The following is a 20,592-nucleotide window of genomic DNA, read 5'->3' on the forward strand; positions in this document are numbered from 1 at the left end:
CTTGCTGGCCAACGGTCAGTTTTTCAATCTGATGAAATGTGTATTTTTTTCACGTCATGAAATAAAACAGGCCCTTTTTTTTTGGCAAATATAAAGATGTGCTGGACCAATGTGTGAATTATGAATGACATGGCAGTGGGATACGTCTGCGTTTAAGTGCTGTAAATCCATGTACCACGAGAACCACAAAATAAGGAATAATTTTGCTGTTCATGTTGAGAACAAAGAAAAAAGTAAAATGGGGTAAAATGTAGTTTGAAATTGGCAGTAATAAATTGGTTTTATTTACTTGGTCAAGAAACAGCAAAACGTGTATTTACGTTCCCCGAATATGTCATTATAATGTATACCTGAAAACAGAGCTCTTAATGTGTGGACGCACCCGTAGTTTGGATTATATTCTAGCACACTATGGTACGGTGGAGCGGTGCGGACCGTGTGCTAAAGAGGGGTGTGTTCCTTGTCGGGGAAAAGGAAGTTGTTGTTTGAAGGAAGAGAATAGCTGGTGAAAATGGCTCCAACGAGAAAGCACTCAGCGTTTCTCAGTTATTCTCCCGAAGGAGTGTGCAAAATGTGTCACAAAGTCTTCTTACTTTTATGGTTACTTCATTTCTCGTCAGTACACTCAGATATAACAGACGGCAACGCTGAGCACTTAAAGCGGGAACATTCACTCATAAAACCTTATCAAGGCAAGTAGCTGGCTAGTCAAACTTATCTACTCTACTATACTCTACTGTACTGGCGTTATGTTCAACAGCTGCTTATAATAATTATTCGGTCCACCTTAACTTGAGCTGCATTTATCGTTAATCCGGGAAGCTAGGATGTAACTTTAAATACTGCAGCCTTTAAGGTGGTTCAGAGAGTTCGAGTAAGAAGCTAACTTGAGCTTTATATATTCTCTTAATAGTTGACCGATATCTAGTACATAGGTCATGACAGTTACACCTCGAGGTTTGTGTATTTTAATAAAGGGACAGACAAGGCGAAAAAACCTAGCTAGCATCTTTTGTAGCTGTCAGCTTTTTAACTTTATCTTGGCTTTAGCTGATCAGTCATAGGTCTGTTTACTGCGAGCCCTTATTAACCCTTTAATGATTTATTCCACAACACCCATTGTGTTTGGGGGAATGCGCTGTTGTTTTGGAGCGGTGTTACTAATCGTTTTCTATGTTGATATGCTGGTTAACTGTGCTTTTCTCAGTACTCACTTTATAAGCAGAGTCATGCTAGTGGCAACGTGAAGTGATAGCACCCTACTAGCGCACGTTGTGTGACTGGTTCGTTTGAAAAGAATACGATAAATTACATCAGTTTTTAAAGACACCCTACAGTGAAAATCAATCGTTTAATCTTGAAAACATGTCTGTGTGGTGTTGCTTCTATGCTAGAAGATGTGTCATGAGTGAAATAAGACATCAGGACCATAGCTGAACATTACTAATTTGACACAGCAATGATGTATTGTCTCATATTGTTAGAGTCAGACATCCAGGTATTTTTACTTCATAAACCTAAGGATGGGGCTTTTGAGCTGCAGGCAATCCATGGAGGCATGGGTAGAGATAGAGGTGGGAATTATTAAGGAATTTTAAGTCATTGGGTGTTTTTATACTTGGAAATAACTATTTGATGGAGCAGAGATGAGTTTTTGTTGGGTTAATTGATGACTGGGGGTGCACTATAAAACTGACTGCATAATTATAATGCTATGGATATGAATGAATTATAATTATAATAATTGATGGTGAAATTATTCTGAGATAAATTAGAGTAATTATTTTGTCCAGTAATGACTGATGTAACACAAAATAGTCCCAAAGAAGCTTTTTGACTTTTGGGCACCATTTATCAGTATGGTATACTTACTGGAGTTTGATTGCATTTCATACCACAGAAATTGTTGCTTGGTCTTGTTTGACATTATGTAAATTCCATTCATTATATTTTCATTCTAAGGTGTTGGAACGAGTCTTTCAAGTCAGTGGGATTTCTGGGGGAGTACTTTGGTGACTAGCCAATATGTACGCCTCACCCCTGATGAACGCAGCAAACAGGGATCCATTTGGAATACAGTGGTGAGTAATTTGTTTTTAGTGTCAAAATTTGTAGTAAGATTAGAAATTTAGGACCTGTGTGTCATCTTTTTTTTATTTTTGATATATAATTGGCTGTTTTTCTACCCAGCCGTGTTACTTGAAAGACTGGGAGATGCATGTGCAGTTTAAAGTTCATGGATCAGGAAAGAAAAACCTGCATGGGGACGGCATTGCAATTTGGTATACGAAAGAACGATTAAATCCGGGTAAGTTTTCATCGACATCAGCAGTGACTTATAGTACATTTTGAAACGGTGATAGTGGAAGCAAGCCTGTGTTCCAAACAAAACTTTTCGTTTCTGGCAAGAAACTTTGTTTTGTTAATGTGGAATATCTATTTTGCGTTGTCTATTATATATTAGATTTGATGTAGTGGCACTAATAGTGCCTTTAAGGCACTATTATCTGTAGATAATCTTTTGCTTGCTCCTGTTGATTGTTTTTTGTCCTACATCTACCTTCATTTAGGGCCAATCTTTGGAAACCAAGACCATTTTGTAGGCCTGGCTATTTTTGTGGATACTTTCCGCAATGACCTCCACGGCATGGATGTAAGTGTGCTTTACTCACAGGTGATTCTTTTCCAGCAGGCCCTGGCAGCAATGGCAACTTCCATGGCTTGGCCATATTTATAGACACATATCCAAATGATGAGGCCTCGGATGTGAGTTAATAGAACTACATTTTGTATTGCTATAAATAAACGTTTTCAGTGTTTCTTTTCCGTTCTCCCCCCCATTCATTGCACGTTCGTTGTTAGTGAAAGTACACATCCATTTTTTACATTTTTATTTATTTATTGGAAAGGAATGAAGAAGAACATGGGTTAAATTATGTACATTCCTCTCAATATCATGCTTTGTTACTCTATTTTTATAAAATGGATAGTTTGGGACTGTAGTGTGAGACTGAATTATTCTGCTAAAGCCAAGCAAATTTTATTTGCATTACTTGTGTTAGTTTGAATATTTATTTAAGTCCTGTTTTAAAATATCATCTGGAATGATAATTACCCTTAATCCAGCATTATATTCGCACAAAAATTGAATCATTTTAAGGGTACTCAATATAAACAGATCAACCATAACATTATGACCACCTCCTAGTTTCTACACTTACTCTTCAGTCTTTCAACTCCACTGACCTCACAGGAGCACTGTGTAGAACTGCAATTACTGAATGTAGTGTGTTGCACTTCATACTGAAGGGTTCAAAAACTCCAGCAGCACTGCTGTGTCTGACCCACTTATACCAGCGTGACACACATCAGTGTCACTACAGCACTGATAATGATCCACCACCAAAATCATACTTGCTCTGTTTTGGTTCTGTCTGGGGTCCTGACCACTGAAGAACAAAGTGAAAGGGGGCAAACAAAGTATGAAGAGCAACAGATTGACTACTGTCTGTAATTGTATAACTACAAAGTGCTTCTGTGTAGTCAGCGCAGCTGAGAGCATAAGCAATAAGTGTAAAAAAAGCAGATGATCATTGCCACAGTTGATTTCTGTATATGGGTGTAATAAATGTGATCAATGTGTTAATAATTCTATCAAAAAATTCCCATTGGTGTCTGTAATTTTTAGATATATAGTAGCATCATTAGGTCATGCTCTCATTCCCGAACTGTCCCTTTAATCCTGCTTGGGTTGTGAGTTGTGCTCATGAATATATGTAAGAGATGCTTTGTGTGTTTGTTTATGAAAGCACAGTGCAGTACAATCAAGAGGTGTGACACAATTTCATGACAGCATGCTCTGCATGTTTTTATTTTTACTGGCTCTAGCAGGAATGCACCAAAAACTTTGTTCAAATGATACAAATGTCCTAAATTAGTGTTAGCAATGTAATTGCTTTTAATTGTAACAGTTTGTGTGCTATTTTAAACATTTGTATCTTATTTTACAAATGCTTACATGTAGTTTAAAGTGATATTTTGTAGCTTGTTGTTTTTTGCAATTTTGTTTTGTTGGTTTGTAATGAATTAGCTACAAATCATGCTGTAGATTTTGTTAGAACAGCTCCAAACAAATGGATGTGCATGCACTACCTCAGGTTTTGAACTGGTATTATATTCATAAAGTGTATACAGATTTTATAAATCCTTTTTCTTGTGTCCCGGCCCTCTAGCGTTCATTTCCCTATATTTCTGCAATGGTGAGTAATGGTTCTCTAGCGTATGATCATGGAAAAGATGGTCGGTCAACCGAACTGGGGGGATGCTCTGCAGAAATTAGAAACAAAGATCATGACACATATCTTGCTATCCGGTACTCCAAAGGCAGACTTACAGTAAGAACCTCATTATACACTACTCAAGATCGTCAAATTGATAGTAATGCCAAACATGATTTACAATACATAGTAATAAAAATGGTGTTTATTTTAAAAACCTTTATGCTGTAGCTTGTATTTTTTTTGCTTGTTTTGTTTCCTTTTCTTTTTTGCTCTTCAAATAACTAATGATACACAGTACATCTAACATTTATGTTTAAGCTAGGTTTGAAGTTTTGTGTGTAATTTTCAGTTACCTTTACCTTAACAATTAACACCATCAAATATATATTCAAAGTTGTCTTTTCACAAATAAAATCTGGTAACAGTAAGGTTCCATGGACTTAAGATATCAGTCAGAAAAACATTGTTTAACTAAAATCTTTGGAATCTGTTTAATTTTAAATAATAAAAATACTAATGACGGATATACCTTTATAAGATGTTTACTCTAAAATTGTTTTTTAAGTGTTGTCAGTGGATTAAATATTTAGAACTCTTGACAAATTGCACCAACTTAATTTAATCTGTGACTAGTACATGTTACTGTGTGTAGTTGTTTTTCCTTTGATAATTATTGAGCAGAGAAGAATTCTTTAGATATGTTTCACTTTATCTACACTTTATCTCTGTAGATTATGGTTGACGTTGATGACCGAAATGAGTGGAAAGAATGTATTGATATTGGAGGAGTTCGTCTCCCTACAGGCTACTATTTTGGCGCCTCTGCTGCAACAGGAGATCTTTCTGGTAAGTTTGCTTCGCATATATACTTCTCAATTAAGCTTCATGGTCTTGATGCCTAAAATCCTTTTTGCTGATTTTGAACAGACAACCATGATATCATCTCTATGAAAATGTATCAGTTGATGGTAGAACACACTCCTGAAGAGGATAGCCAGGACTGGACAAAGATTGAGCCCAGTGTTAGTCTGCTAAAATCTCCAAAAGGTAGAGTGTTTGTAATATAAAATAGAAGTCCTATGGATTTTTCAAAAGTGCTTTGATGTTAAACTGTGCATGTGGAGAAACTTGTTGACTCGGATGTCTTCACTCTGGTGGTGATAGGAACCAGTGGTCAGCATGTTCACAATGAATATTATTTTATGTACTATTTAAAATGACCAATGCACCTACACATCTGACATCATACACTTTTTAAATGTATTATAGTCTAAGAGTTTATTTCAGGACAGTCATAAAAAGACTCAGGTGTCTGTTTTTTTCAGCTCTTAAACACCTTTAAATATTCTATCACCCCTGCTTTGAACAATTGTGGCGTGACAATTTTCTCAAGTTTTCATGTCTAATTAAGAACTTCACATAAAATCACTGAGTAGCTTAATCCATGTAGGAATTATGTAGATATATTGAAAAGTTGGAAACTCTCTTTAAATCTTTTATTAAACTCTTCAATCAAAATACTAAAACTTTAATCTTAGGATATGTTTATTGATGTGTGAATTTTGTTAAATATATTAAAACATTTTTTGAATGCACACTTTTCTTTTGGATTTTCAAGCTGCAAATTTTTTTTTCCACAGACAACATTGATGATCCAACTGGTAATTTCCGAAGCACGCCCCTTACTGGATGGAAAGTCTTCCTGCTTCTGCTCTGTTCTCTTCTTGGCATTGTCGTTTGTGCTGTTGTAGGAGCTGTGGTCTTTCAGAAACGACAAGAGAGGAACAAAAGGTTTTACTAAATCCATATATCAACAGGACAATTTCTAAGAAGTATGGATTGGAGCAAATGTGAAATTTTAGTAGTGGTGAAAATGTTTGTTACTGAAGCGATCAACTGAATAAAATGGGAGGTGAAGGGCAACTGCAATGATTTATAGGTGTTTTTTTTTATTTGTGTGTGTTTTGGTTAAGATTATAAGGCAGTTCCCAGCAGTGTATACAGTAAAATACATTTTTAAAAAGTACAATTATTTTTGGAAGCAATCAGGCCCAAATGTTGTATGAATTTGCTGTTCATCCTTGCACTCATATGTAGGATGTCTTGATTTGATTTTTGTTTTAGGTGCTGTTTGATTTAAGTCCAATTATAAAAATATTCATTGCTGTTTTTTTCTTTCAAGTTTTGTTTTTAATAAAGTGGGTTAGTGATGAGGGAATTAGTAAATAACTCCTGCAAAAGAAAAGAGATTATACAAGTGATCTGAGAATATGGAATAGAATTATGAGATTGAAATGCTACTGCCATGCTGATTTTAAGTAAACAGCTTGTTTGCTCCACATTTACAGCATGTTTCTCTAAGATGATAGTTCAGCTGATTGAAGCAGGTTGCTTTTAGCAAAAGCACTAGCATCAGTAAATGACAGACTGCAAGATTGTATCTTAAAAGTGGAATCCAGTTTCTCACTACAGATTTTTGCCCAGTTTACCTTAAAGAATTAATTTTAATTGGTGACATATCTTAATTTTTTGTATGAATCAGTGATCTGTATTTACTGTAGCATTTATTAACTATTTGTAAGACCTTTAAATGACCCAGGATCATTTGTAGGATGCAGTAGATTTACATTTATTTTTGGCAACATTTTATTTATTTGGTTTGTTTGTTTTTTTTGTATTTGGTAAGCACATTATTTTCTATTTGAAAGTTGAAGCATTTCACTACATTTTCTAAAAATTGACTTCTGTGAATATATTACAATAACTACTGTCCTTTTACAAGGACTGAGTAAAATGCACTGATAAACATTTTAGCTTATGCTCCATACCACATACATTATCTGTGAAAAACATGGGCAATATTGTAAAAGAAATCTGTAGTGAATGGATTGTAAATAAAATAGTTCCTGCAGTAATGTTTGAAATGTCTCAATATGATATTTCATAGTCCATAAATCAGCCTTTTACATTTGTGATACATATTTAAGCTGTAATCCAAAGCTGCTTTGTTTGTAGTATTATTTGTGAGGGCTGAATTATTATTCAGTCTCTAGTTGACCACAAAGCGTTAGAATCTTATGTTGTCTGTTTGGATGTTCAGGTTTACATGAAGACTCTCAGGAAATTCCATAGCCTGAGCAGTTCTGATCTTTGCGGCAATAGCTAAATCATTAAAGAATGTTTCTTCCCACAGTCTTGAATTACAAATCACCTCCTTTAAGTCTGTCACTGTCAGGGGATCTGATGTTGTCAAAATTTTGCATGTTAATTTTTTTTTTTAATGATCCAGTATACATTAGCAATATTTTACAGATGTACTTTTTTTGTAAACTGAATGAAAACCGATAAATTGGGTTAGGGTTTTGACTTTTGGCCAAGAAAACTATGAAGTAATATTTTCATCTGAAATTGTATTCTGCATTTCTATGTAACAAACCATAGCTTTTCCCATCAGGTTATTATTTAGGAGAGGTAAAGCTTTTTCCACTAAACTGCTTAACCAAAAACACTTTATCAGAAGATGAGAAAAACAGAATATCCCAGGAGTATTCAGCACCTACTCATTTAAAAATACAAGGAACAGGAAATTAAATAATGTGCTGCAGCACTAGAGCCGTCTCATTTGAGAGCAGAATTTTTGCACCTAAGTGTCAATTAATGTTTTGTTACTTTGAGAATATCATACTAGTCAAAAAATCTTGAGCACACAAAAAGTAACTGGCTGACAAAAGTGAGAAAACAACACCGCATTTTTACTGTTTTTTTTATCTGTAGTAGTTTGCTTAGTATACTACAGTGTGGGTTCTTATACAATAACAGATCTCAAATGGCTCCCTATGTAGTGCACTAAGTGTATTGGAAAATAACAGCATTGTGTGTCTGATAGAAAGCAATTAATTTTTAGCTAAGATTAGTGTTTGTAGTTTCAAACTAGCGCATTTAGACCGCCTGTGTTGCTTACATAAACTTAAGGAACCAGTGCCAACGAGACTTCTGAGCTGCAGGTGAGTAATGGAGTGTATGTCAAGATGGAGGTTGAGACTATAATTGCATAGATCCCATCATCCTAAATGAAGGGCTGTGCTGTCTGTGTGTTTCTTCTCACAGTCCAAAAAAGTAAATAAATAAAAAATCAACATGCTTGGAGAAGAACAGGCTATTGCGTCTACAATTGTTATGGTGATTCCTTGTGATGGACTGAGACACTACAGGATATGGTACACCCAGGGATTCTACTTTTAAGGCGTTAGGGGATTTTATTTTTTTGAATGTGTAATTCTGAGGAACAAAGAGGATAGGTTAACAGAGTGGCGTTTATCTCACGTCATTCTGTCGAGGAAAACTACAACGACCATAAGACTAGTTTAATAGGAACTAAAACCTATTGGGCCACAGCAAGTTTAGACACCAGCTTCTGATTGGCTGACGCACACGATAGGTTACGTGGCACTGAGTCTAGGCGCATGCGCAGTGCAGAACATCAGTGGTAAGATGGTGGTGTTCAGAATGAAGTTTACTCTGTCCATACTTTTGTTTTTGAACTTCTGCCACAATCTTGTCTCGGCGCTGTATTTTCACATCGGCGAGACCGAGAAGAAATGCTTCATAGAAGAAATCCCGGATGAAACCATGATAATTGGTCAGTATTTGCGGTGAGAGGTGTTCCAAATTTGAAGGCTTCATGCTAAACATGTAGCGACTGACTTAGCTACGTGTGTCAGCGCTGGACATGGAGTAAACGTCCGCTTGGCTCGTTTTAACGATCCTAAGTTGGATTTATTCACACAAACCTCGCGCATCTCGTACGGAGTCGCTGTTTAAAATGTTTAAATTATGCGACAAGTGCCAGTCCCCTCAGTCCCACTCCTCTGAGCCGGCTGTCAATGTCTCATTGGGCCGTAGACAGCTAGCATTAAGGGGAAACTCCACCTGTTTTTAAAATCTCTGCAGAAGAAAGCTGTTGCGAGGTGTAAACAATGCCATTCTTCGAGTTTGATGTAAAATATTTGATTGCAGAAATTCATATCAGATCTCGGATCTTTGTACAGCAGTGGGGATATGCACCAGATGTCTTGGTTTCAACACAAATCCATATCCAGGATAACTAGTGTCTCCTTGCGTATCTGCTAAGATTTTACAGATTAATAATGGTTATAAATCTGAGAAAAATGAAAACTTGACCTGAATAAGACATTACAGATGATGCATGAATGTTCTTATTAATTTGAAATCTGCCAATAGTAAGCTACAATTTGGAGTTGTATTTTTAAACCTGAATCTAAGTGATTCATTCATTCATTTAACGTAACCACTTATCCAATTCAGAGCCAACATGAAATTACTGGGTGCAAAGTAGGAACACTCCCAGTCAGGGGCCAGTCCTCATAGCTGCCAGTACACATTTGAGTAGCCAATCCACATCCAAGCGTGTGTTTTTGAAACCCACATGGACACGGGGAGAACACACCAAACCTCTCACAGTCAATCACCTGGAGCAGGGCTCGAACACACAACCCCAGATCCGTGGAGCTGTGTGACAGTGACGCTACCTGTTACACTACTATGCCGCCCCCAGGCTGGAGTTAATAGCTTAAAATTGTATCTTGTTATTATTGTTTAACAAGATTTTTGTCATTCTACAGCAAATTCCTTGCTTTTCCTTGAATTGTTTTTTCTGAAAAGGAGCTTATAGAATAGTTTGCATGAAATAACTCTGAATGATTTTGTTTACATTTGTTTACAAACATCTTGATGGTTCACTCTGGAATTTTTATTTCTTTTAAAAATTTGTGGATTTCCTCTTTTATTAACACTATCCTTTTGTTAGATTTTTTTTCTTTCTGCTGCCATAGCATGGCTATAAATTCCAGTCCTCTGGTCCTTGCATCCATCTCCACATATTCACTGTGTACTAGTACTTCACACACATGAGACAAGGAACAAGTAGGTTGGGACATGATTGCCTGTTTTAGGTTTTTAGAAAATGCTTAATAAGAACGTGGAGCAGAGAGTGAGGGTCTCAGCACGGCATAGAAAGGACACAGTAATATGAGACTCATATGGTAGTTCACCAGGTCCAGCTATGGGCAAAACTGTTTTAGTACTGTTTCATTTATGTAGGCTCTGGACCCAACATGACCCTGAACAGATGGAGTTACACAAAATGAATGAATGAAAAATGAAGTACTATTATAATAGCTCTCTATTACCATGGAGGAAAATATTGCATAATTAAATATTGTATGTTATGATAAATCTGCTTACCTTACTGTCCTTTCTAACAATTTGGATGATAGCTGGTTTGACCAAAGCTTGCTGTGAAGTAAGAGAGCTTTTATAATGAGTCTGCAAATAATGTTAGACATTATATTTAATGAATTGAACACAAGCTTTTTTTTTTTTTCTTTAAAACGAGTTTTTTTTCCCTCCAATTCAGTGACGTGCTGGAAAATGGAGTCAGGAGCAGGATACATTTATGTACTTGGAATAGTTTTTTTTTTTTTTTAAACTAGGTGTAATACAGCCACTGTGCTGCTGTGATGGAAAAGAGAGCATGGCAAGTCATGTCTCTGCTGTGATGTCCCTACAGAAATAAATAAAAATAGAAATCTGTAACTACAGGAATAAATAAATGTGGAAATACCACAGAAAATTCAATATATTTAGTTAATTATGTACATTGTTATGATAAACTATTTATGTACTTTTTTTGTATTTTTGTCAATTTTCATCCTTGATATATATTTTCTGTGTAGTACAAAACATGTAGTGATATTTTAAAGTGCTTTAAATGAAAGACAGACTAAATATACTGATGAAAAGTAGATTTTTTTTTAATTTAATATAAAAATATTGTGAATAATTTCTAGAGAAAATATATAAGCATTAAGAACTAAGTACATTTTATTTTTTACTTTTCAAAGAGCAAAAAATAAGTTTATAAAATATCAGAGCTGTATCAGTAAGGTTATTGAACTTCAGTGTTTTGTCATACATAGTTATTGTTACTGTGTTTCTGTAAAACCACATCCTGTTGTGGTAGGTATCTTTTAAGAAGCAGCTTCATTCTGCATTTATTTGTCTTCTGTCTAGTTTGTTTTTTCTGTCTATCAATATAAAAAACATCTTTGTATAAAATATATTCGATAATGAAATTCAGAATACATTCTTTCAGAAATCAACAAAAATGTGGCAATAAATGAAACCAAATAAAACAGATGCATTAAAAATATATAGAAATTACCGTTATAACGGGTCCTCAAAATTAACGAATGACTATTTTAAACAATGCATTGCTTTTTTAAATGAAAGGCGCAACCAATTTATATTATTTTTAAAGTATTCTTCTTGTGTACATTTTTATAGGAAACTACAGAACACAACTGTATGACAAACAAAAAGAAGAGTACTTGCCTGCCACACAAGGACTCGGGATGTTTGTGGAAGTTAAAGATCCTGATGAGAAGGTCGGTTGTTTAAGGTCAAGATATTTGTCAATAATTTAGAACTGTGTTTATGCTTATTTTAAACTTACTCCAATATTTCTTATGCTTTAGGTGATCCTGTCCCGTCAATATGGTTCAGAAGGCAGGTTCACTTTCACTTCTCACACACCTGGAGAACACCAGATCTGCTTGCACTCCAACTCCTCCAAATTTTCTTTGTTTGCTGGTGGGATGCTTGTGAGTTAAGCCATATTGTTATTGTGTATATGATTGAGTGGCATGATCATACCTGACATTGTAAATTGGATTATGTAAATTCTATTTAAATAATTTCTTGTAATCTCTATCAATATCATCTTTATAGCGAGTTCATCTGGACATCCAAGTGGGTGAGCACACAAATAACTATGCAGAGATTGCTGCCAAAGACAAGCTGACTGAGCTGCAGCTCAGGGTGCGCCAGTTGGTGGAGCAGGTTGATCAGATCCAGAAGGAGCAGAACTATCAAAGAGTTAGGACCCTTTCATTTACCTATTGGCTATAATAGAGAAGTCAGTTGTATTTCACATATGATGCTGTGAACTGTACATGATTGGACCTCTTTCCTTCCTTTTCAGTACCGTGAAGAACGCTTCAGACAGACCAGTGAGAGCACCAATCAGAGAGTACTGTGGTGGTCCATTGTTCAGACACTGATTCTGGTGGCAATCGGTTTCTGGCAGATGAGGCATCTCAAGAGCTTCTTTGAGGCCAAGAAGTTAGTGTAGGGATTTTGTGTTGCAATGTTTTCATATTTCAGTTTATGCAGTACACAGGAGTTTGAGAATAATGTCTGGACTGCTGAAATGAATCTCTTAGTACAAGCCCCTCTCTCAATTACTCAATCATGCCTTGAGATTTATTTCACAATTTGTATTTTAGTGCCACATCCCCAAGAGGCAGGTGTTACACTTTGTTCTGAACAAAGAACATTGTTTCTCCATAGTCATCAATAATGGTTGAGATTTTAGTTTCATAACATTAGTTTATTTTTTTTTTTTTTTTTTTTTTTGAGACACATGAAATTGCACATGTTAAGGTGCAGAACCACTTTCATGTTTTTCCACCATAAGTAAAAATACAGATAGACACATTTTTCCAAAGTTTGAATTATTCGACAACCCATACCCATCGGCTTTTTAGAATAACAAATTACCATTTTATTAAAGTTGTAAAGAACTTGTGTTTAGTTCTTTGTTTGGAGCTTTGTGTGTGGTATTTTCCTACACTGTTGAGGCACGCATTTTTCCTAGGCACAAAAAAATCCACTCACTGGTTTTGTTGGTATGTCTAAACATTCTTTGTTACCTAGTAATTAGTGAACTATTTAAACTATGGTTTCTTCAGAGTGAATGTATGTCCATTTGTTTATTTAATATTAATTTGTTAAATTAGCATTAAACGCCCAGACAAATCTGTTTCATAGTGTCATTTATAGCTCTAGTGTCCTTTCTACAGACAGGAGTACAGAGGTATTATCTGCATTGAAAATTGGCTTTTTTGCATTTGGAATACATTTACACATTGATATGTCCTTAACGTTCACCGCATCAGAAAACATGGTTGACAGCTTTTGAACATAGTGTTTTTATCCTTTTTTCAGGACAGAGCATATATAGGTTCTTGAGCGGAGGTGGATTTTCTGTTTAGTCAGCAGGCAACTTTTAAAATGAAATGCACTGTTTAGGGACATTAAATATTCTATCCTACATTTAGCTCTTTTTCCCCCTAAATTGCCTTTTTTTTTCCTGTGTGCTGAGATACTCAGGTATTTCTTGAAACTGTTTTTTTCAGTTACCCTTGTATTCAGCCATGAAGAGCTGTATATTGAAGCAGAAAATATATTACCCTGAAATGCCATATCTGAGTGTAGTTTTCTTTTTGGTGGTGGCCATTTTTAATACTTGAAATAACATATGTTTATTGTCCCACATTAGTTTTTTTTTTTTTTTTTTCATTGAATTTTTTTTCTTTGTGTGTGTTTTAGAATGTGAATAAATATGTTTAGGGGATATTGGAAGACATCTGGATACACAGATATTACTGGCTGAGGGCTTTTTAAATAATTAGAGGAGGGAAAGATTGTGTAATATAGCTGTGGTTACATTCAGAAATGAAATAAAGATATGCTGCCCTCCACCTGACTTGTAGCATTATTACTTCAGTGTTTTATGATGGTCTGTGTTGTTACCAGACATGTGTGGTACAGTATTGAATCAAACAAACCCCCCCTCCCCTGACGAAAATGTAGAAGTGGTGGACATTTTTAAACCTGTATTGGGAAAAGTACAAAGGATCTAACAGCCAAGAACTAATACCCAAGATTCATATACAGTAGGAGGATAAATGAGATGTTCAAATATATTGCCTCCACAATTGTAATTGTCCAGGCTACATTTAGATGCTTTACCACTGTGAACATTCAGTCAATCATTCATTCATTCACTGTCTGTAACCGCTTATACAATTCAGAGTCACGGCGTGTCCGGAGCCGACCCGGAATCACAGCGCAAGGTGGGAACACACCCTGGAGGGGGTGCCAGTCCTTCACAGGGCGACACACACACTTTCACACCTATGGACACATTTAAGTCCCCCACCGGAAACAGCACCCAGAGAAAACCCATATGGACATTGGGAGAACCCACAACTACAGGTCCATGGAGCTGTGTGACAGTGACACTACCTGCTGCGCTACCCTGACACCCTATTAATCAATCAATCAAATTTGATTTATATAGCGCTTTTCACAACAGAAAGTCATCGCAAAGCAGCTACAGTGAGCCGTGTAAAAAACTCCAATGAGCAAGCCAAAGGCAACAGAAAAACTCCCTCAAGCAACACTGGAAGGAGCCAAAACTCATAAAGGGGAACCCATCCTGCTCAGGTTGACACTGGAGCACAATTGACTCCAGTTAATTTATATCTAAAATAAACAGTTTTTTAAAAAAATTAACACTACACTGTTCAAGACTTAGTTTTCAAGTTTGGGTAAAAAAAAAAAAAAAACTATTTCAATATAGCAAGCTGTTAAGTCCCATTCTGGTCATCGATATATCCCCAAAACCTCATCTCTTCATCAGAATTACATGTTTAACAATCATTTCCGGTAGTGGTCTAAATGTATCTAGTCTACACCTTTGCATTCATTTAGTATTAACGGGTCCTCAACTGCAGGATTGCAGCTCAGAGGCCCTGCCCCACAGATCCACTAGATTGGTTCCCTGGGATTATAACATACAGTGGCATTCTAAATTCATCAATTTAAGACACAGTCTCGTGTATAAAGAAACAACACACTGATATTTTAACAAGATGGAACCTTTGGCTTTTAATGGAAGGGTACTAATAACGTGTAAATAAAGACGGACTTCTTTGGTGAAGTGTGCTGCGTTTACAGTGGTGTGTGAAACATTAGGAACGTTGCTGCTGCTCTTGTTTCCGGCGAGAGGAGACGAGGCGGACGGAATGAAAACAGCCAGCGTGTGATGTTTTAATGCCGCTGTATTTAAACTTGGGGAATACGTAACATTTAGGAAATAATGACCGAAATAGAGACTGGGTTTTATTTTTACATTCCCGGGCTATGAGCTTAGCGCTGTTAGAGGCCGTGGCGGTGGGCACTGACCTTATTTGTAACCGCTACTTTTGTAGTTAATGTTAACCGTCGTTTAGCTTAGCGCGCTACCTGTCCCGACACCGAAAAACGGACAAGAGACTAAAAACATCACCCTTCTGCTACAGTACAGGTCAGAACAACATTGTGAGCATGTAATAGAAGAGCTATTACACCTCCTCACAGGAGGGAGACAACGGAAATTTAATTGAAAAACGTTTTCATTCCAGGTATATTTAATGCAGATAGGCCGGCAAATACATATGTGCGTGTACGGTTTTTAGCATTATATACATTAGGCCTATACCATATTTTTATAGAAGCACTGCCCTTTCTACTACAACACAAAGATGATGTACTCTTCACGGAGAAAACCTGTGCTTTATTTTAAAGAGGACAGAAGGTAAGTGTACTGCTTTATCTAGCTACCTCTCTTCTCAGTTGTTACTTGCGTCTACACACTTGTACACACGCGTTTTTCTAAATAAGTGTCAAAGATACACCAGCAAAACCTATACAAATCTCACGTATAGGCATCTAAGCTGTAGTCATTGTTTTTTATTTATTCTTCGGTAACTTCCAAGAAGTGAAAACCAAAAGGTTCCTCCCCATGGAGATGTGCTGTGAGTAGCTGCTGACAATTGGAATTGTGTTTGTTTGTTTGCTTGAGACTTCCTGAAATTATTGTGTTGCATGGGATGTTTTGCCTATTTCCGATAACCACAGTTGTATGGAAATGTTTGAACAACCCGGTGGGTAGACAACAAAGACGACTTTCTTCCGATTACTAAAGCCCAACGTCAGGACTATTCAATAGGAAAAGAGCTGAGGGACATTTCTACTGGATATTTCTCAACTTAGAGCTTAATTTATGTGGCTAACAGATAAATTCTATTGGTCATTTGACATGTTTTAAAAGAGGTTAAGATGTCTATGAAGACAATCCTACATATATCTGCTATTTTTATTCAGTATTTCTCATTGTTGCCATGCTTAACATTTTTAAAATCCCGACATGATGCATTTTATGGTTTCTCTCAGTTAAATTCAGCAAACAATGACTGTATATTGTAGAAAAGTTCTTTGTAAAGAAGATATTTAAAAAAAAGGGCTGGTGGTCCAAACTTTCTCATACAAGTCTGGCTTTGTGTGGTGTAACCATATATTTAAACTGCCTCTCTTCTAAATGTTTACCATATATTTTGCCTCACTGAAAAAATAGTACTCATTAAAACACCCCCTATATCAGAGCATATTTACGCTCATTTGTACAACACAAAACTTCAAATGAGCCAGTGCTGCAAAACAATTTCCATGTGGACTGGTGCTTTGAAACAGGAGACCTTTATTTTAAAAGAATGTGTTTGAAGTCTGTTCATGTATTAGCAAGCCTGTTTGCCATTTCCCACTTATTGAACGGGTTCACACACTGACTGTTTTTGCTTCAGATTTTTGTCAAGGAAGTGCACTGTCTTGAAGCTGTTTGGCCTCTGCATAGTGCTAGTCCTGGGGTCTCTTCTATGGCTTCAACTGAGCTGTTCTGGAGACTTGAATCAAGCCGTACATGATGGACCGCCTCCTCACCAGCCCTGTGAGAGACAGACTGACGATGACCCTTCATGGGGACCACATAAAATGGCACTAATTATTCCTTTCAGAGAACGATTTGAAGAACTTCTCATTTTTGTGCCATACATGCATGCTTTCCTCAACAAAAAGAAAATTCGACACAAGATTCTCATCATTAACCAGGTTGATCACTTTCGGTAAGTGGCCTGTTTATTTATCTGAGATTTTAAATTAATAAACACGGGACTAAATACAACATAGTACATGATACCAGACGGACATTGCCTGTGATTCATCAGAACAATAAAAGACAAAAAAGATTTGTAAAGAGTATATTGTGCATCCGTGCCTGTTACTGGTTGTAAGTTTCAAAGATATCAATGTTTGGATAGGGAAACTGTAATCCCATTCTCGTTTTATCTTGCAGTTTTAACAGAGCATCCCTTATTAATGTTGGCTATATGGAAAGTGGCAATGATACAGACTACATAGCAATGCATGATGTAGACTTGCTGCCTCAGAATGAAGCTCTGGACTATGGTTTCCCAGAGGAGGGGCCCTTCCATGTAGCCTCACCAGAGCTTCATCCACTTTATCACTATAAGACTTATGTGGGAGGAATTCTGTTACTTACAAAGAAACACTATCACATGGTAAGACATGTTTATATGTCTGGCTTGTTGTGTTGATCAGAGACATGCATCTCTCTTTAACATGGTCATATAATATATTCTTAGTGCAATGGAATGTCTAATCGGTTCTGGGGATGGGGAAGAGAAGACGATGAATTTTTCAGGAGACTGAGAACAGCAGACTTGCAGGTAAATTATAAATGAAATTTGTAGGACATAAACGATATAGAGTTGTCAATAATTACCATAAAATTCTGTATTGTTAAACATGACTCACTGTTAATGTATGTAATGTATTTTGATGTCAATGTAGCTTTTTAGGCCAAAGGGAATTAACACAGGGTACAAAACATTCAGGCACATTCATGATCCTGCTTGGAGGAAGAGAGACCAGAAGAGAATAGCTGCACAAAAGCAGGTATAAGAACGAGACCATTGTCATTTCTTTTTATGTTATGTGATGTCGTGTATGTTAAACGGCATCCCAGTTCTGAGATATTTTGTCCATAATTTCCACTTGATTTATTATCTCTTTATAACTCCCCCCCTAACAGGAACAGTTCAAGATCGACCCAGAAGGTGGTCTGACCAATCTGCACTACAAAGTGGAGTCTAGGCAGGAACTGAGCATCAGTGGTGCACCTTGTACTGTTATCGGCATCGCCCTGGAATGTGACCTCAATCAGACGCCCTGGTGCCAGTTTAGCTAACATGCTTGCCTTGCATGTAATGCCAGGATGAAGCAGCCACCTTTGCTGTACTGGGACACTGCTGGAGCCAGTTTTGCTTGAATAATGATTTGGCTATCTAACCAGAAAGGACTGAAATACTGTAAGAAGAAGACGGGAGCATGACCAGGCTGGCTTCCTCTCTGAGGTTTTATTTCTACTGGACAGAGCAGTGTTACTTTGTCAATGTTTGTTAATACTGTTTCCTTGAGACAGAACTGAACTGTCTGACTTTTTTCAGGTACTGCACTGGGAATGCATCATTGATATTACTAATCAAGAGGTTGCGAATATTGACATTTTTAAAGAGTGTCAAAATGGTTAAAGTTCAAAAACTAAAATAATGGCCTTTTATGGGATGGTCTCTCATGGTTCAGTAATAAACATTTTGTTAACGCTCGACAGAAGGTTTCTCAATGCTGAATTCAAAATGAATGTGTCAGTGAGGATTCTCATTTCTGTAAAATGTTACAGAGTAGGGTACTTTGAGTACATTTGCACACCATCAATATTTATATAAAATGCTCAAGACCACTCTGCTTGGTGTTTAATTATCTGTTTATTTAATTTTTTATTTTTTGGCTATGTCTTTTAAATGGTTTTCAGTTTTTACTAGTTTTGTTTACATTATAATCAAATTTTCTAAAACTTTACATGTCTAACAGACTCCTCCAGAAATATCAAGGGTTAGGCAAAAGAACTTAAGAACCTTAATTCAGAGATTCATAATGATCCAAATCTTTTAAAAATTATTTTCTAAGGCAGCATTGTTACAAAGTAACTCTTAGATGATGTACTCTGTGAAGGGAATATTTATATATCTAACAACTGTGATCTCACAGTAAGATCTGTCCTGCACCTGGGGTTCTTTCATTGCAGTTGGTTTGCATGTTGTGGTCATCACTTGCTATTTCCTGCCTCTGGACTCAACATTATTCCAGATCATTCAGAAGAATAAGATAAAAAAACTCAATACACAGTTACACAGTAATTATCCATGTGCTGTGTTCAGTGCAGGTTTGTGTTCTGTGAAGTCCATGTTTGAATTCTGTTTTTAAGAAACACAAATATTTTAAGAATTCAAAGAGTATTCCCCTCCAGTGAAAATGAAGTTTTCTGTTTGACATGTTAACATGTCCGCGTGGTGTTTGTTGTATGCTAGAAGACGTTATTAACATTACGAAATAAGCAGATAATATCATGGCTGAGCTTTTATGTTTACATTTTTGTTTAGAACTGCAGTGATTGATGAAAGACCAACTCAAATGGGCCAGTTTTTGTGTTAAACCTACAGAGCCAATTTCATCAAATTGGAAAGGGGTTGTTGAGCTGCAGGTCAGTGATGGAGGCATAAGAAGAAACACAAGCAGTTGAATGAAAGTGGAGATGTACACTGATCAGCCTTTAGATTATGACCACCTCCATGTTTTTCCACTCACTGCTTTCTCTCAGGTCCGCTTTTAGTTCTAAAATTATAGAATCGTCCATCAGTTGCTTTGCATACATTGTTTGCCTCATTTCAACCTGTTTTTCGGTGTTCTGTACCACCAGGGAGGATTGTATGATTTAGCTGGTGAATCTTTCTCAGGGCTGCATTAACACGAAGATGGTGACATTTTGTTGGGCTTGTATGAGTGGATCAGACATGGCAGTGCTGCTGGAGTTTTTAAACCATTCAGTGTCACAGCTGGACAGAACAGACCGCCGACCAAAGGTCCTGTGGATGGCTTCCTGTGTACGTGGGTGGAAAAACTAGAGGCTGACTAGAGAATGAGAGTAGTTTGAAAAAACTACAAAGTGATCCTTTATGGTCAGTAAAGCTGAGAGAATGGACAGTGAATATATAAACAAGGTCATAATGTTATGATTAATTGATGTAGAGACACATAAGCAATGTTTTTTTTTTAAGATTTTTATGGGGATATTTCGAAATATACAATCAGGATGAACAGACGTTTGGGGTTACATTGAAGATTTAGTGTTGTTTTACTATTCCTTTTACACCAGAGGGCGCCGTCAGTTTGACGTGATTATTAAAACGTTTTGCATTCAACAGCCGTTCTCCCAGCTCAAGAAATGATCTTTTAAAGAACAACTCTTTGAAATCAATCCCAGATCAATTTTCAATCAATTTTTTTTCATATAAGCATCGTTCAGTCTGTTGTCAGCAAATACTATTAAAAATGTCTGGCTTCTAGTAAATATCTTCTGCATTTACTAATGTTAATATTAAGCGACGCGACCCGCAGTGTGGTCATAGTTTACAGGAAGATTCATTCTAAA

The 20,592-nt window shown here is 36.5% G+C and overlaps 3 protein-coding genes across 5 annotated transcripts; all 3 read left to right on the forward strand.

Moving 5' to 3' along the window:
- Nucleotides 1-419: 419 nt before the first annotated feature.
- On the forward strand, nucleotides 420-7,456 carry lman2 (lectin, mannose-binding 2). The gene is made up of 8 exons (XM_066649859.1): nucleotides 420-692; nucleotides 1,963-2,081; nucleotides 2,191-2,308; nucleotides 2,571-2,653; nucleotides 4,233-4,394; nucleotides 5,012-5,126; nucleotides 5,208-5,327; nucleotides 5,921-7,456. Exons 1-8 carry the CDS (start codon nucleotides 512-514, stop codon nucleotides 6,079-6,081), a joined length of 1,059 nt encoding a protein of 352 aa, XP_066505956.1. The 5' UTR covers nucleotides 420-511; the 3' UTR covers nucleotides 6,082-7,456.
- Nucleotides 7,457-8,727: 1,271 nt separating this feature from the next.
- On the forward strand, nucleotides 8,728-13,895 carry tmed9 (transmembrane p24 trafficking protein 9). Its single transcript, XM_066649089.1, has 5 exons — nucleotides 8,728-8,919; nucleotides 11,646-11,746; nucleotides 11,837-11,962; nucleotides 12,090-12,236; nucleotides 12,343-13,895. Exons 1-5 carry the CDS (start codon nucleotides 8,772-8,774, stop codon nucleotides 12,490-12,492), a joined length of 672 nt encoding a protein of 223 aa, XP_066505186.1. The 5' UTR covers nucleotides 8,728-8,771; the 3' UTR covers nucleotides 12,493-13,895.
- A 1,269-nt stretch (nucleotides 13,896-15,164) lies between these two features.
- On the forward strand, nucleotides 15,165-18,627 carry b4galt7 (xylosylprotein beta 1,4-galactosyltransferase, polypeptide 7 (galactosyltransferase I)). Of its 3 annotated transcripts, none has more exons than XM_066649204.1 (7): nucleotides 15,165-15,610; nucleotides 15,701-15,783; nucleotides 16,829-17,146; nucleotides 17,377-17,602; nucleotides 17,687-17,770; nucleotides 17,895-17,999; nucleotides 18,136-18,627. In XM_066649204.1, exons 2-7 carry the CDS (start codon nucleotides 15,731-15,733, stop codon nucleotides 18,289-18,291), a joined length of 942 nt encoding a protein of 313 aa, XP_066505301.1. In that variant the 5' UTR covers nucleotides 15,165-15,610; nucleotides 15,701-15,730; the 3' UTR covers nucleotides 18,292-18,627. The 3 variants fall into 3 exon arrangements, with proteins under 3 accessions (XP_066505301.1, XP_066505300.1, XP_066505302.1); XM_066649203.1 differs by having other exon boundaries at nucleotides 15,165-15,513; nucleotides 15,611-15,783; XM_066649205.1 differs by having other exon boundaries at nucleotides 15,165-15,513.
- Nucleotides 18,628-20,592: the final 1,965 nt, after the last annotated feature.

This window comes from Hoplias malabaricus, chromosome 17, assembly GCF_029633855.1.
Source record: "Hoplias malabaricus isolate fHopMal1 chromosome 17, fHopMal1.hap1, whole genome shotgun sequence".
Lineage (NCBI taxonomy): Eukaryota > Metazoa > Chordata > Actinopteri > Characiformes > Erythrinidae > Hoplias > Hoplias malabaricus.